Genomic DNA, 16879 nt, shown 5'->3' on the forward strand with positions numbered 1-16879 from the left:
CACGTATACATTTTTAATATTTTTTCACGTAAAACAGTCCCTCCACCTTGCTGTAGTATATGTAGCTGTTGTTGGAGGAAGTATTTTAAATCCAAAATTAATGTCTGGTAAATATTTAAGGTTTACATACACACTCAAATTCAAAGTACCTTTAAAAACATGTGATTGCACTCAGTTAATAATACCAGCCTTTAGAAGTTTCATACTTTTCAACTATCCAGATTGTCACTGAATGATCATATTATTTGTCTCCTTTTTTTTTTTTTTTTTTTTTTTGTCTGTTCTTCCTAAAATTTGTGGTTTGCTGGCAGATCATTGGGGGTTGAAGTCATTACATAATGCGTTACATTTCAGTTTCAGCCTTTACCATAGCTCTCAACTAATCAGGGTCAAATCTAGAAGTAATAAGGGGCACTTTTAAAATATTAGTACTATTAACTTGAATCACTGACAGAATATGAGAATGTAAATTAATAAATATTTTTTGAAGTAAAAAAAAGTCTAGAACTCTATTTATTGTCATTGTTTATTAATTGTAATTCACCACCTTTTCTCTAAAATTGAACAGTTTTAGGAAAGCTTAAGGGAGTCAGAGCTACAATTTGAGTCAAAATCAGGTGTCTCCCTGAAAATCAGGGACAGGTGAGAGGTACAGACTTCATATTCTTTAGAAAATGCATGTTGACATACATTTTATTATAGCAACTTTCTAATTTTAAAGAGCGATATTTAAAATTTGTCCTTATTTTTCAGCGCCCCCCCCCCCATTATTTTATTTTTTCTGTATTTCTTGAGCTAAGAGATTGAGAGGCATACATACCTCTTAACTGTAAATGACTTGCATCCACTGCTCACTCTTCATCTCATAGACAGACATGACACAAACATGCACACAGAATTCCACTTTTCTGCATTCAAGCACCCATACACTCACACATGAAGACAGAAACAACTCATACCTATATACGCACTTTTCAATTTTTTTAATTTATCTGTTTTAAGTTTACACCTGCTAAACATTAAAAGTGATGCTTAGCAAGTGTAATGGCTCAATCGATCTCATTCACTTTCATGCATGCATCCACTCACACACAGACAAACAAATATATACACACACTTTTCTATTTTTTGTTTTTTGTTTTAATTTTACACTCACTAAACAGCAGAAGTGCTTAGTGAGCGTAAAATTATAGTGGCAACTAGCTTCCTTACAGTCTGAGCTCCATGACAGCATAATATGCTGCTGTGAAGTGTCAGATTCGTCTTTAGTGAGAATTACCTGTATATTAACAGCCTGCTGGAATACATCTGTTGTCCACAGGTTGCCCAGTCTCTAAAGTGGTATAAAGTGCAGTTGTGTACACGTACCATAAATGTAGATGTTCGAGTGTATTCACTGTTGCAGTCATTACATTTGGGTAATCCTGCTGGCAGGTTGCCCTCAGCCGGCCTGAATTCCAAAGTCTTGGGTCCTGCGTCGGCTGCTGTCACCCATTCCCCTGACGTTAGGTTGTCAGGGGTATATAAGAAGCAGCCAACGCCATTTTCTTCAGTTTTTCTTGCCCCAGATGTCAGGTGCCCCCAAAAAGGGTGGCCAAACTTTCATAGATATATATATATATATATATATATATATATATATATATATATATATATATAGATATACTCATAAATACACCAATATAAATTTTACCTTCATCTATAAGCAAATACACCACATAGGTAGCATAAATCAGAGAAGGACAGATAAGATCCTAAAGAAAAAAGGGGGAAGGCGGGTGGGTAAGCTGGACTGCAACAGTGAATACACTCGAACATCTACATTTATGGTAAGTGTACACAACTGTACTATGTTCTTCGTGTTTCACTGTTGCAGTCATTACAGTTGGGTAGAGTCCCAAAGCTATGGTTGGGAGGCTGGAACTAGACAGCAGTAGGAGCGGCTATGAGGCCCTGCAGGACTGCAGTGGCAAAGCCTGCCCTGGATTTAGAGTAGAGTGGCAGATGATAATGCTTTGTGAAGTTGTGCACTGTACTCCAAGTAGCCGCCTCTAAAATGTCTCTGGTTGTTACTCCCCTGAGAAAGGCTAGTGAGGTGGCTGCAGCTCTGGTAGAATGAGGTCTAATGCCCTTAGGCACTGGTTTACCATGGTGTAAGTAGCAGAAACGAATGCAGTGGCCTAACCACTTAGAAATAGTCTGCTTTGAGATAGGCTTTCCTTGCAATCCTGCAGCATATGCCACTAGTAATTGCTCTGTCTTCCTGAAAGCTTTGGTTCTGTCCAAGTAGAATCTAAGCTGCCTGTATATGTCCAAAAAATGCAGAATTCTCTCCCCTTTGTTCTGTGGATTTGGGTAAAAGGTTGGCATATGGATGGCATGGTTAAGAGCCACACTGAACACTCTTTAGGCACTACTTTAGGCATAAATGTTGGGTTTGTCCTCAGGGAGACCCTGTCTGGATGAAAAATGATGAAAGGTTCCACAGCCATGAGCGCCTGTAGCTCTGAAACTCGTCTTGCATAAGTAATTGCTAAGAGCAGAGCTGTTTTCCAAGATAAAAACTTCATATCAGCAGTAGCAGCTGGTTCAAAAGGAGGCAGTGTGAGCTTTTCCAAGACATAGTTGAGGTCCCATGCAGGTATTGGTAGTCTCCTTGGGGGCCTTAAATTTTTGGCTCCTCTGAGGTACTCCCTTAATAAAGGTTGAGAGAAAAAGTGGTGGCTCTGCATTGTAATGAGCCGAAATGGCAGAGGCATGAATTTTAACTGATGAAAAAGATAGGCCTTTGTCCAGCATCTCAGTTAAGTATTGCAAAATCTGAGGAATATTTGGTACCACTGTATCAGTTCCTTGTGCCTGGTTCCAGGCACAGAATCTCTTCCATTTTCTAGTACTATGCCTTCTGGCTTCCAGAATGACATCCATCACAGCTTTGCTGAGTGGTGTTTTTTGTATGGCTACATTATCCGTCATGCTGCCAAGTTTAATGTCCTGAGTTGGCTGTGCACGATCTGATAGTTTTGCTGGGACAGTAGTCGAGGTATTTCAGGTAAGGTCCAAGCTGGGTATAGAGATAAGTTCCTTAGTTTTGGATACCAGTACTGCCGTGGCCAGTCTGGGGCAATCAGTATCATCTTCGGCTTCTCCTGTCTGACCTTTAGGAGCACCTTGGGGAGGAGAGGCAGTGGAGGAAAGGAAATATATATCAGTTTTTCCAGCTGAAGGATAGGGCATCCACTTTCCATGCTTGTCTGCGATAAGTCCTTATGCAGAATCTTTTTAGTTGGTAACTGAGAGGGGTGGCAAATAGATCTATGTCTGGGCATCCCCACTTCCTTGTTATCATACTGAAGACTTGCGGATCCAGCTTCCACTCATGGGGATCCATGAGGTTTCTGCTTAGTTCGTCTGCCAGAGTATTTTCCTTTCCTGGCAGGAATTGTGCCTGCAGATGTACTTGGTAAGTCAAAACTGTGCCCCACAAGGTCATGGCTAGTCTGCAAAGGGGGTAAGAATGTGTGCCCCACTGCTTGTTTATATACCACATGACCGTGGTGTTGTCTGTCTTTATCAGTAGTTGTCCCGGTTGAAGTAGGTCCTTGAAGGCTGTCAGTGCATTTTGAACAGCTAACATCTCTTTTTGATTGATATGTAGATGCATTTGGTTTGAGGACCATGTGCTCTGAATGCATCTTCCTGCCATGTGGGCTCCCTAGGCATAGTCTGATGCATCTGTCGTTAGTGTCTGCCAGGCTGGAGGTAGTGTGAATGGCTGTCCCTTGTTCTGGTGACAAGCCTTTGCCCACCACCGAAACTCCTGTTGCAGACAGGGAATGAGAGTAATGACTGTTTCTAGGCTGTGCCAATGTTGAGTCCAAACACTTTTTAGGTACCATTGAAGTTTCCTCATATGCAGTCTTGCATATGGAATTAGTAGGATGCAGGAGGCCAAGAAGCCCAAAGCCTGCAGAATTTTTTTTGCGGATAACTGGGCCTTTGTTGCCAACAGTTTGAAATAGGTAGTCAGTTGCCTTTGTTTGTCTGGCGTGAGATAAGCCATCTGGGCAGTTGTATTTAAGCTTGCACCCAGGAATATTATCTCTTGTGAGGTACTAGTTTTGATTTCTTTTTGTTGACTGTATACCCTAGGCATGTTAGAAGTCTTTTTACAAATGCCAGATGTTGAAGTAGAATGTCCTTGTTCTCTGCTTGAATGAGACAGTCGTCCAAGTAAGGATATATTTGTATTCCTCTTTGTCTGCAGAATGCAATTACTGGTGCCAGGCACTTTGTAAAGACTCTGGGCGCAGTAGATAAGCCAAAGGGCAGTGCGGAGAATTGGTAATGCAATGAACCAGCCTTGAATCTTCGGTATGTACTGCATGATTGTCTGATTGGAACATGCAGGTATGCCTCTTTTAGGTCTAAAGTCACAAGCCAAGCATTCTTGCCCAGCATGGGCAGAAGCTGCTGCAAAGTCAACATTTTGAATTTCGGAATATCCAGGAAAGTGTTCAGAGTAGATAGGTCCAGTATCGGCCTCCAGGGCCTTGTCCTTTCTGGGTACCAGGAACAGTCTTGAGTAAAATCCTTGTCCCTGCTCTTGCCCTGGTTACTTGTTGAATGGCCCCCATGTCCATGAGGGATGAGACTTGTTTTTGTGCCTCTGCCCATTGATGTTTTGGCAGAGTATGGAAATGGAACTTGTAGCCTTGTAACACTATGTTTAGGACCAACTTGTCCTGCGTTATGATGTGCCAATTTTGAGCAAAAAGTGCTCATTTTCCCCCTAAGGGTGCTGCCAGAAGATAAGTGCTTGGTGCTGGCAGGGGGAAGTCATTGGGACTGTTTTCTGTATGTTTGTGATCTATCTTCTCTAGCTTTGGAGGTAGTAGGCCTCCATTGCTTGGGGCCTATAAGAACCTTGCGCCTGGGTTCTGCCGCTAGGGCATCTGGATCTGCCCCTTTGAGGTCTGTCTGACACAGGAAAGGACCAATTTTTGTAGGCCAGTGTCTACTAAACCTAGGTGGCTATACTTGTAAAAAATATTTGACAATTTGCATAGATTTAGCTTTGTCCTCCATTTTCTTTAACACCTCTTCTGCTTTAGCACCAAAGTATCAAGCTGTAAAGGTGCATCCAGTAATTTTACTTTAACATTATCAGGCAGGTTTTGTTCCTTTAACCAAACATGCCTCCTAATTACAAAACCCGTAATTGCGGCCCTGCAGGAGGCCTCCAAAGAATCAAAACCACATTGCAAAATATGTTTTCCAACTTATTCTGCTGCATACAATAAATCCTGCATTTCCTTGTTTTCTGCACATTCAGAATTTAACAACATTTTTTGTTTGAACAATCCCATGACATGTTGCTGATACTTAAGCATATGAAACTGACAGTTTAAGGCCCTTATAGCCAAAGTTGCAGATGTGTAAACCTTTTTTCCCCATTTATATCCAGTGACTTAGAATCTCTGTCAGAGGGGGTTGGGTTTTTTGCTGTGGAAGCCTTAACTCCCTTTTGACCCTGTGAAATAGTTTCTGGGTCAGCAGCAGGGTTTCTAAAAAGAAATTTGTGTGAGTCAGGAACCCTGTAACATCTGTCAGGCTTAACAGGAGCTGGGGGTAAGGAGTCAGGGGTCAGACTAGACTCCGAAAATACATCATCTACAACGTCTAACAGAGGTGGAATGGCTAGAGGCCTGTGCTGAGGTAGTAAAAGAAAATCCCTAAGCCTCTTTTTAGATTCTGAAAAATCTTGGCTCTCCCAGCGGAAATGCTCCCTCATGGTATGCAATGTTTCCCCAAAGGAATAGTCTTCAGGAGGAGATGCTGAAGGTATAGATTCTTCAGCATCAGAATCCTCATGGAGGGAAGAGAATATTCTTGATCAGAAGAGGAATCAGAAGAAATAGAAACCTGATCTGAAAATTCATAGTCAGTGTCTTGTCTAGGCCTCTTATCAGGAGGGGGATGGGAACCCCTGATCAAGGTAATCAAGTCTTCGGCCATTTTGAGCATCTGTTTTTTGGGCATAGAGGCCTGTCCACGTGGCTCTTGAGTTTGTTTCCTTCCTTTAGAAGGTGCTTTAGTCTTTGTCTTTGAAGCTGCAGTCATTTTAATGTAAAGATGTTTAGGTCTGAATACACCCTCAGAAGCCGGTACCTGCTCAGCGGCTCCGGACCCATCTGAGGGATTAGCGTCCGAGGCTCCAATACCTTGAGTATCCAGTGGCATGGCTGACTCCACGTGGGAGTCGGTAGCGGCTTGTGACTAAAGTTGCGGGACTCAGGGGCTGCGAAAGCTCCTCACTGAGAACCGGCGAACTGGCGACTGGCTTAGGAGAAGCTTTGTCGTCAGTTTTGGGCCTCAGTTGTTTTTCTTTATCATTTTCTTTGCATTTTTTGTAAACTCCGGAAGTCGGATGGCTATCCGACGACATTTCAGGGTAATTAAACAGGCGTCCAAAAAAGTTTAAAGCAATATCATACCGACGCTTAATAGTGCGCTGGTTAAATCTAGCACAAAACCGAGAACCAGTAACGTTGTGATCAGGGCCTAGGCAAGGAATACAGTAAGAATGAAAATCCTTATGAGGTATTTGCTTTCCACAAGAAATACAATGATTAACTTTTTCTGACATCGGTCTGGAGCAAGAAAAAGTTTCCTCAGCAGGGTACTTAGCTTTATTGAAGACTTCGGATCTGAAACTCAAACACGAACATCTCAGGAGTCGGCCGACCGGCACTTGTGAACTGCTTCTGCTTCGGGCACCATGCGGCAAGAAAGACTGAAGAAAATGGCGTTGGCTGCTTCTTTTATACCCCTGACGACCTGACGTCAGGGAATGGATGACAGCAGCCGATGCAGGACCCAAAACTTCAGGTCAGCTGAGGGCAACCTGCCAGCAGGATTACCCAAATGTAATGACTGCAACAGTGAAACACGAAGAACATCAGTAATTCACCACAGCTGAACAGTCCAGCTGGTGTTATACAGAAATGGTGTTGCAGCTTCCACTTTTCTCAAGCTGCATTAACAGCTTGCAGCAGCTGCAATACATGCATCTTCATGTGCTCTGATACACAGATAGTTCATAGGTTCATACTAGGCTGTGTGCCCTAGGGCATTTATAAGCCTAGCCAGAGTATGTTTGGCTTTCGCCACCCATTTTAAATTAATTTTGCTATGCCCTTTTTCGAGGTTAGTATACTGTGCCTCTGTCTAACAGTAACACAGAAGTGATACCCGGGGTAAACCTACAATCTCCCATCCACTCATCAAGATTCCTCTTGAAGACAGTCAATGAGGGACTGCCTAACCTGGACTGGGATTTTATTTGCAACACCTTAAACCCCTGTAGCTGACAGGCAAAACATCTGGTGAGAAACTCTCCTGAATCTGAACACTGGCCTGTAGAGAAGGGTTTGCTAGTAAATAAGGATAAAACCAAGACCGTTATATTTGTTGGTAAATAAGAAGATGAAACTCACCTTCTTAATCTAGTGACCTCTATTGGATAATCAGTTAATGACAACCTCTTCAAAAATGCTTGTGTATCCAATAAGATTAAAAAATTAACTGCACTAATCATATTCAGCAGGCTGCTAGCAAGACAAACAGGAAAATTGTCATGCTTCATACAACTTCGATCTACCTGGTCCAGAAGTAAGTCAAAGAAGCAAGTGCTGTTCTCTTCTAACTGTCAAATACAAAACCACTAAATACATGATTAACTTAAAATTATCAAATTAAATCTAGAAACAGACAGTAAGAACAGCCACGACTGTAGCATGGCTTTGGCAAACAATCAATGTACAGCTGTAAATATAATAGAATAGACAACAATACAAAAATAATAAATCCTTGAGACTAACTTTCAAAATTCCTTCTTAACAGCTGCACACATCTCAAAGGCCTTTACCATGACCACAGAACCCTAACTTGCTAAATATCAACTAATACACATACCTAGAAGCAATAAATGACCAGGTGAAAAGTTTTCAGCCATTTTATCTCCCAAGCATAGAGCTGTGTCCGACATGTACTTTGTCCAACTAATTCTCATGGCATAGGTCTGTAGATTTTATATATATATATATATATATATATATATATATATATATATATATATATATATATATATACACACACACACACACATACATATATATATATATATATACACATACACAGATATATATATATATATATATATACACACACACACAGATATATATATATATATATACACACACACACACACACACACGCACACACACACATATATGGATCTACTTCTAATAATCAAAACACCACTTACCCTAAAAATTTACCAATACAACAACGCCAAACTGTTAATTTACCAAACTATCACACTACCAAATTTTTTAACAGGGAAAGTATGCACTTGACCAACACTGAACAAAGGTACATACTGCAGTATGTCAAACCCACAAAGATGAGGGGGCTATGCCCTTCACACCCACCAACTAAATATACCAACTCTGGGATCGCACTACAGTGGTGAAAAAGGCAAATTTCCCCATGTTGGCCAAGTGCACACGTTCCCTGTTAAAATATTCGGTAGTGTGATTGCTCGGTAAATTAACAGCTCAGTGTTGTCATCTTGGTAAATTCAGTTTCGGATAAGTGGTCTTTGAATTATTAGAAGTAGACCCATGTACATATATATTTATCTATATATACTTATCTATATATATATATATATATATATATATATATATATATATATATATATATACACACACACACATATATATATATATATATATATATATATATATATATATATATGCACACACACATACACATACACACACACACATCATCTTCATTGAGGTTTGTGTGTCTATGTGCTTACGTATGTGCATATTCAACATACCTCTCAACCATCATTGATTTTGACTCCAATTTTAGCTCTGTCCCTCTTGAGTCCTCCTAAAATTGGTGACTTTTGGAGAAAAGGTGGTGAATTACACTTAATAAATAATGACAATAACTACAGTTATATATTTTTTATTTTAGAAAAAAAGAAGTTATGTACTCACCATAATGGTCCATCTGAGTAGTTGTACTTCATTTGTCTTCAGCTTGTGGGTTATGGATCCATATCAGATCCGAAACGGCTGCATATCCAGTATCTGATCCAAGCTCTATGCTCCTCCCCTTGCCCATAATGCCCCTCGTCTCCTCCCTCGTTTCAGATTGAGTTTACTGCTCAACAGATAACATACACCCAACCCAACAAGACCTTACCACTACTGACAACCCCAAAATTCCTGAGCCAAAGGATGACAAGAGGATGCCCCTTGGATGTTCATCTTCCATAAGTATGGCCAGGACAATAGTGACAAGGTCAGGGGAAGGAGGAGGGGATGGTTCAAGACAAATGAAGTACAACTACTCAGATGGAACGTTATGGTGAGTACATAACTTCTTTATCTGAAGTAGTTGACTTAATTTGATCTTCAATGTGTGGGACAGAGTCCCCAGTTACTATACACCTGGGAGGCCCTCATGGAAGGATATTCCAGAGCACGGCAGAGCTAAAAGATGCCCTGCTCCTGGATATTATGTCCAATTAATAATGAGAAATGAATGTATGTGATGAGGACCAAGTAGCTGCAAAACAGATATCATCCCATGACACCCTGGACCAAAAAGCTGCTGAAGTAGCCACAGACCTGATAGTATGTGCTTTTACCTGACCTGGAGGGGAAGCTCCCCTGACAGAGTACACCTGAAAAATGCACTGGGAAACTGAACAGGCAATCGAAACATTGGAAACTGGTATCCCTAAAAAGAGTTTTGAGTCAGAAACGAACAGTTGGCCAGATTTATGAAAAGCTTTTGTCCTGTGCAAATAAAATCGCAATTGTCTATGCACATCAAATAAATGTAACTTGCATTCTCCCTTATTTTGAAAATTTGGAAAGAAGACAGGAAGATTGATAGTCTGACTAATATTGGCTTCTGAAGCTACCTTGGGAAGAAAAGATGGGTTAGTATGCAAATACACTCTATCCTTATGAAAAATCATTTAAGGAACTTTGATCGATAGTGCTTGAAGTTCTGACACTCTCCTGGCAGAAGTAATAGCAACTACAAAGGCAGTCTTCCAAGATAGATACTGCAAATCTACCGAAGCTGCAGGTTCAAAAGGGGGGATGAGACTAAAGCCTGAAGCACTAAACTAAGGTCCCACAGAGGTGTAGGATCCTTCACCAGGGGTCTCAGAAGAAATGTACCCTAAAGGAAGGTCTTGCAGAAGAGGCCAACGATGTCATGCTTTCCCCCACACGAAAACTGGAAATTGTGGCCACCTGGACTTTGACAGTGGAGGAACTGGCTCCTGGCTGAAAAATTCCAATACCGCAGACACTGGAGCAGTAAAGGGGTGCAATGCACGCTGCGAGGCCCATACGGAAAAAATGCTTCCACTTGCTATGGTATTACCCTTCTAGTGTACGACTTGTGAGCCGTCACCAAAATGGTTTTAATGGGAGAAGATAAACCAGGAGTCCTAACAATCATGGGAACTGGAGCAGCCAAGCTGTGAGCTTCAGATTGTCCGGGTCTGAGTGAGGATCCCGGATGGATGAGAAATTAAATCCTGAACCGGATCCAACGTCCATGGTGGGACTACTAGATGTGATCATAATGAGGGAAACCAGACTTGGCGAGGCCAGAATGGGGCAATGAGGATCACAAAGCTCCCTAGCCTGTGAGCTTTCTGAAAAAACTTTGATATCAATGGCAGAAAGGGATAGGCATAAAGAAGTCCGGGAGGCCAAGCATGAATCAGAGCATCTCTGGGGGCTTCCCCCTGAGGGGGGGGTTCACAGCGAAGAACTCGCTGCATTTTGCGTTGGAAGGAGATGCAAACAGATTGCAGCACAGACAACCCCAATTTAGAAAGATCTGCTCCACCACTGAAGGATTCAGAGACCACTCATAAGGCATCAGGATAGACCTGCTGAGCCTGTCCGCCAAAATGTTGGACCATTCTGGAATGTGTGCTGCCACCAGAAAGAGGCCGGTGGAGATTGCCCATTCCCACATTCTCATGGCTTCGCAACAAAGGGGGTAAGATCTGGTCCCCCCCTGTTTGTTGATGTACCAGCCCACCGACATATTGTCTGTCTGGATAGCAATTGTCCCTAGAGGAAGATGGGCATGAAGGGCCTGCAATGCCAAAAGTAGCGCCTTCATCTCCAGGACACTGATATGCAAATTGGTCTCAGAAGGGAACCACGTGCGTTGAACAGTCCTTCCCGAGCAGTGCCCCCCCCCCACCCTTAGCTGGGAGGCGTCCGTGGTCACCGTAGTATTGGGAAAGGACGGAGGAAAGGGACATCCCTTAACTAGATCCGGGGAATGAATCCACCACCGAAGAGAGTCCCTGCATACCTGGGAGATTCGTATCCTGGGAGACAATGGCAGATCTAACAGAGACCATTTAACGGCTAGGGTCCATTGAAGAATCAGCATGTTTAGGTGAGCTAAGGGTAGCAGGTTGATCGTGGCCACCATAGACCCCAACGCCCTCAGAACTGTCTCTGCTGTCAGGAGATTGGGCTAGAATGACTTACAGAACGTGTAGCTTCAGGCTGTGTATCCTGTCTGGGGTGAGGAAAACTCATCTGGAAAGTGTCCAACTGAGCCCCAATGAAATCTAAGACCTGGACAGGGTCAGCGATGATTTGTTGAGGTTGATGGTGATGGCCAAACCCCATGCTAGGGAGAGGAAATAATCCCTGGCTTGGCAAAGTTGATGCTTGGAAGGGGCAGCAAAGAGCCAATCATCCAGGTAAGGGAAGAACTGAAACTCCTGAAGCCTCAGGTGAGCCACTACTGCTGCCATTACCTTGGTAAACACCCTGGGGGCTGTGGTGAGACCAAAGGAAAGGGCTCTGAACTGAAAATGACTGGCTCCTAGCCAGAAGTGGAGAAACATCCGAGAGCACCTGCCCATCTTGATATGCTAGTACGCGTCCTGGAGGTCGATTGAGCACATCCAGTCATTTGCCTCCAGGTAGGGCAGGATGGATTGAAGTATGACCATCTGGAATTTCGCCTTGGCCACTGACAGGTTCAAGGTGGATAGATCCAAAATGGGCCTTAGGTCCCCCGTTTTCTTTGACACTAAAAAGAAACTGGAGTAAATGCCTGATCTAGATTGGTCAAGGGGGACAGGTTGGATGACTCGTTTCACCTTTGGGCGGGTGGGACGTCCGGGAGGTGTTTGGGTGGATTGGGCAGATCAAGGAACGGGACTGAATATCCTCTGGATATGATCTGCAACACCCAGCGATCTGTTATTACGGACTTCCATTCCACTGGGTGAAGCGAAAACCGACCCCCGACTGCCTCCAGAGAAGAGCAGTCAGGCAGCCCTTCAGGGCTGCTGTGCGGTCTGTCTGAGAATGGTTCTCGAGACCCCTAATTTCTCAGACCCCCCCCCTCTGCCTCTGGGGCAGCATCTACCAAAACCCCCTCTGCCTCTGGTGGATGGCGAGTCCCAAGTACCTCGGGAAAATGCCAGAGACCTCCAGAACCACATCTTCTTAGCCCCTCGCTGATTCCTAGAAAAGGATCTTTGAGGGGGAGAGAAGCGGAGACCAATGGCAGACAGTGTCTTCCCGTCCTTCTCACTCTGCACTAAAGTCTCGCGTACTGACTTCCCAAACAGGAAGGAACCATTGTACAGGGCATTGGTGAACAATGCCTTGAAGGGTTCCAAGAATTGACATAGCCGGAGCCAGGCATGTCGCTTAATGGCAACGCCTGTGCCAGCTGCCCTTGCGGCTCTGTCAGTAGCATGGGAGAAGAGACGCATGGAGGTGTTAGCAACAGAGTGGCTATACGAGTGGAAAACATCTTCTTGTCTCCCGCTGACATGGACTCCGGGGTCGACCCAGCAATCTCCTTCACTAGTTCTCGCTGCAGACGAATCACATGAACCATGTAATTCAGCGCTCTTACTGAGAAGGTGGCTGAAGCGTAGACCCACTTCCCGAATCGATCCAATGCCCTTAACTCTCGGTCAGGAGGATGCACCAAAGAGCTCTTCTGAGCAAGCTCTTTCTTGGTGGTAGCTGCCACCACCATAGCATCAACTGGGGACCCTTAGCTCCAACATGTCCTGTCTGAAGGGGGGCTAAGTATTTTATCAGGGAGCTTAGGGATAGGCTCCACTGTATCTGGTTCCTTCCATGTCTAAGATGTTATTAGGTCCACTAAGAGATCTGCTGGATGGGACATCTAGGAAGTAGATGGGCCTGTTCCGAATGCTTCTAGGAACAGTGACTTGTCCGAGGTCAATTTTTGGGCAGACCACCCCCCTCTCTGGCGAAAGAGTTCCATGATGTCTCCAAAGGAGACATCTTCAGGGGGTGATCAGGGGAACCTTTCCCTTCCTCCACATCAATGTCTTCGGTGAGGGACTCTGGTGGGGAGTCCAAGGGCCTCCTCTTACACGTTCATTTACAAGGGATCTCATCACTGGGAATCTTTGGGGAGGACTCACGAAAGTCCTGCTGCTCCCCTGTGGGGGCTTCCTGAGACAAAATGAGCACAGGCTGTCCATGAGATGGTAAGCTGGTCGGGACTGTACCCAAAACAGGGGGAGTCAGGGCAGAGTCTGAGGACAAGATGGTCAAGGGTCTCGACGACACAGAGAGAACCCTCTCCACCACATCAAAGACTGAAGGAGAACGGACATCCTGAGAAATGCCAGCTGGAGCCGTTCCCTGCTGACCCAACAGGGGAGTCAGAGCCGAGACTCCAGGAGCAGAGATACCGAGGGGGATACTGCTCTCTGATACAGTTGGAGCCGGCAGCACCCCCTCGGACCCGACCCCAAGGCTACAGCTCAGAGAGCTCAGATCTGACCTGGTTAGATCCAACATGCTCAAAGCAATGGCCACTGTTAAGGTACAAGGTACCATTGGCGCCGACCTCTCGACTCTGAGGGTCCTCAGATACAAGGGCTCCAAAACCGAGGGTCAGATTGGAGAAGGCATGAGTGGGGTAAAGTAAGGCTGTGAGTTCCTCCCTCCAGAGGGAGAGAGGGCTGGCAAAACCCCCATTTGAATTTGGGTGTGGATAAACCTCCGCATCATCTTATTCATCTCTGCTTCACTGAGCCTTCTCATGGAGACGGAGGAAGAAGCTACTGATACCGGTCTGGAGTGCCGATGGGGGGAAGCCCATATGGGTGACCGGATCTGGGATTCCTCCGGCTACGGGGAGACCCTGGGAGAATGGTTTCTGGTGTAACCTTTGATGGTGGACCAATCGGAGCCAAGCGGTCAGGGGACCGCTTCCTCGGCCTATCTTTCTTGGACTTCTCTTCTTCTCTGGACCTCTTGGCAGCAGTACGAGTCCCAGAGACATGGGAAGAGGTAGAACCTGCTGCACCTGAAGTGAGAGGCATAGGAGCTACAGTCCCCGAAGAGGGAAACAGGCCCTTAAGAATAAGTTCATCTCTCCTGTCATTCAGTGCCTTGGCATTAAAGCTGGCACAGATAGGACAGAAGGTTTGTAGGTGGGCCGCCCCCAAACACACCATGCATAGAGTGTGATCATCGGCCGAAGAGAGTTTCTGGCCACACTCTGTTCACTTTTGGAAACCTGGTTTAGGGGTTTCAGCCATGTCCCTAAACAGGCCCAGAACACACACATTCATACCAAAGAGGAAAGGGATAGACAGAAGGAGGGAAAAGTTTTTTTTTTTAAATTCCAACAACTGTGCAAGGAGCTTGGAGCTCGAATCAGATGCTGGATATGCGGCCATGTCGGAGCTGATACAGATCCTTAACCCACAAATGAAGTCAACTACTTCAGATCATACATTAATTCACATTCTCTTATTCCATCAATGCCCCAGGTTAATAGTACTAATGATTTTTTCTGAATTTGTTCCTGATTCGTTGAGAGCTATAATAATCACATCTGGCAACAAGCAATTTTTAGCAGACATCACTTAAGTACCATAAACTTACGCTGTGTCTCAGTATTCTTAGGCCAACATTTGCCCAATGTTTCAAAGGCACACAGCAAACAATTCATGGTTACTTCTTTCTCTTTTTCCTCCTCATCTTCATCATCATCATCTCTTGGGGAATGAGCTTCAGCTTTTTCTGGAGAATACTGACGGTGAGACAGAAAATAATGATAGTGGAAAAACATTAGAAAACTCTGACAGAGGCAGGAAACTGTCATCATACATTCTGCAATAATAATCTGATAATGAAATTACAGTACAGGTTTAATAACTAAGTGAGCTGATACTCATCACTTTTAAAGTAATATAACCCCCACATTTTAATCAAAACATGGTCTAGCAATCTGGTATTACAGTACTGATACCTCTAAATACTACATACTTGATCTCTGGAAACTGAAAGCAGATGTTTATAACAAAAATAGTCTATTTCTTTCTTTGGATCATACTGAACAGTGCCAGATTGCACAGTGTTGCGATTAATTTTACTTAATTTCTAAGAAAGAATTATGAGTACACTAGAAAGAAACGTTCAGAAATTTTTATCTGATATACTAATCTGGTTTAAGCCAAGACAAAAGCCTAACAATAAAAATTACATTTTAGCTGCTGTCTCTGGATCTGCACCTCCATTTCTGCTTGAAAAAGACAGTATGTATAATGTAAGTTTGTCATGCGTGTAATCATTACTCCAGATCAAGAGCCAGTCAGAAATTGGAGGATAACATCCTGCTAAAAGAAACAACAGAAGGACTAAGCAGGGTACTGAGTGTGGTAGTCTAGATTGCCGAATTAATTCCCCTAGAAGATCTGAAGCTATTATAAGGTGTGTAGCACACACTTAGTGTGGCATTTCAGTCAGAAATCCAAGACATAATGAAGTACTGAGCAGTACTGTTCTGTGTGCCAGGTCCAATCCGCGGATCTTTTAAATGAGCAACTCCACTGATTAATAGCCTCCCAAACTCCACATGCTCCTTGAGACACTGCACAGATTGTAATGTTTCATAATGTATGTAACTTAGCTTAGGATGTTGCAGCAGAGATGTCCTACACAGAAACACACCTGAAACAAGCAGCTGAGACAGCAGCAGCACCGTTAATAGAGTAAAGCCTAAAAGGACCAGCAAGGAGCTTGTTAGTCAAGGAAAAAAAATGTCTGCTACAGTTTTCCAACCAAGCAAACATGGCTTACTTTGAGATCCAGTCACACCGCCAATCTCTGTAAATGTTGACAAACAGTTACCTAGTTCTACAGAATGCAGGTGTCATGGCCACGTAATATTTGATGGCCCTTTGAACATCCAGTCGGTTTAAATGATCCTCTCTTGGATTTGTATTATCTAGGAAATATACTGGCAAATGCAGAGACTAACTTGAGGTGAACAGAAACTGTAAGTTAGTGTAAGATGACTCAGTCCTCATAAAAAACATAAATGGTTCTTCTGTCCAGACAGCATGCATCTCAAATTCTCCTTACAGAAGAGCAAACAAAAAATGTGATATTACAGGAGAGGAATCACGTGTCACAGGAAGACAGGTCCAGAAGGATGTTATTTATTTATTTATTGCCTTTTGTTTACTGGGATGGTCCGACTGGGCACTCAGGCTCATTTTCAGTGGAAGCTCCGGGAGAAAAGCTCCACTAAAGTTACAAAAATTACAAAATAATTTACAGAGAAATAATGCCAGCTTTTTAATGGTAGAAACTGGGTTTAATACAATCAAGACAGAGGTTAATATAATTTGATTTCTGTAGGAGTGTTATATAATAATAAACAGATTGCATTTACATATACAGGAATATACAAATGTCATTTACATAAGAGTGACGAAAAGCTG

At 43.5% G+C, this 16879-nt stretch overlaps 1 protein-coding gene across 1 annotated transcript in view; it reads right to left on the minus strand.

Moving 5' to 3' along the window:
- Window positions 1-16879, minus strand: part of ECPAS (Ecm29 proteasome adaptor and scaffold) — a 2158898-nt gene that overhangs the window by 211593 nt on the left and 1930426 nt on the right. The window contains exon 45 of the mRNA XM_044061033.1: window positions 15036-15183. Within this exon, the coding sequence (XP_043916968.1) occupies window positions 15036-15183 (148 nt within the window). The remainder of the gene's footprint in view (window positions 1-15035; window positions 15184-16879) is intronic.

Source organism: Protopterus annectens, chromosome 2.part0 (genome assembly GCF_019279795.1).
Source record: "Protopterus annectens isolate FY-2018-M chromosome 2.part0, PAN1.0, whole genome shotgun sequence".
Classification (NCBI taxonomy): Eukaryota; Metazoa; Chordata; order Ceratodontiformes; family Protopteridae; genus Protopterus; species Protopterus annectens.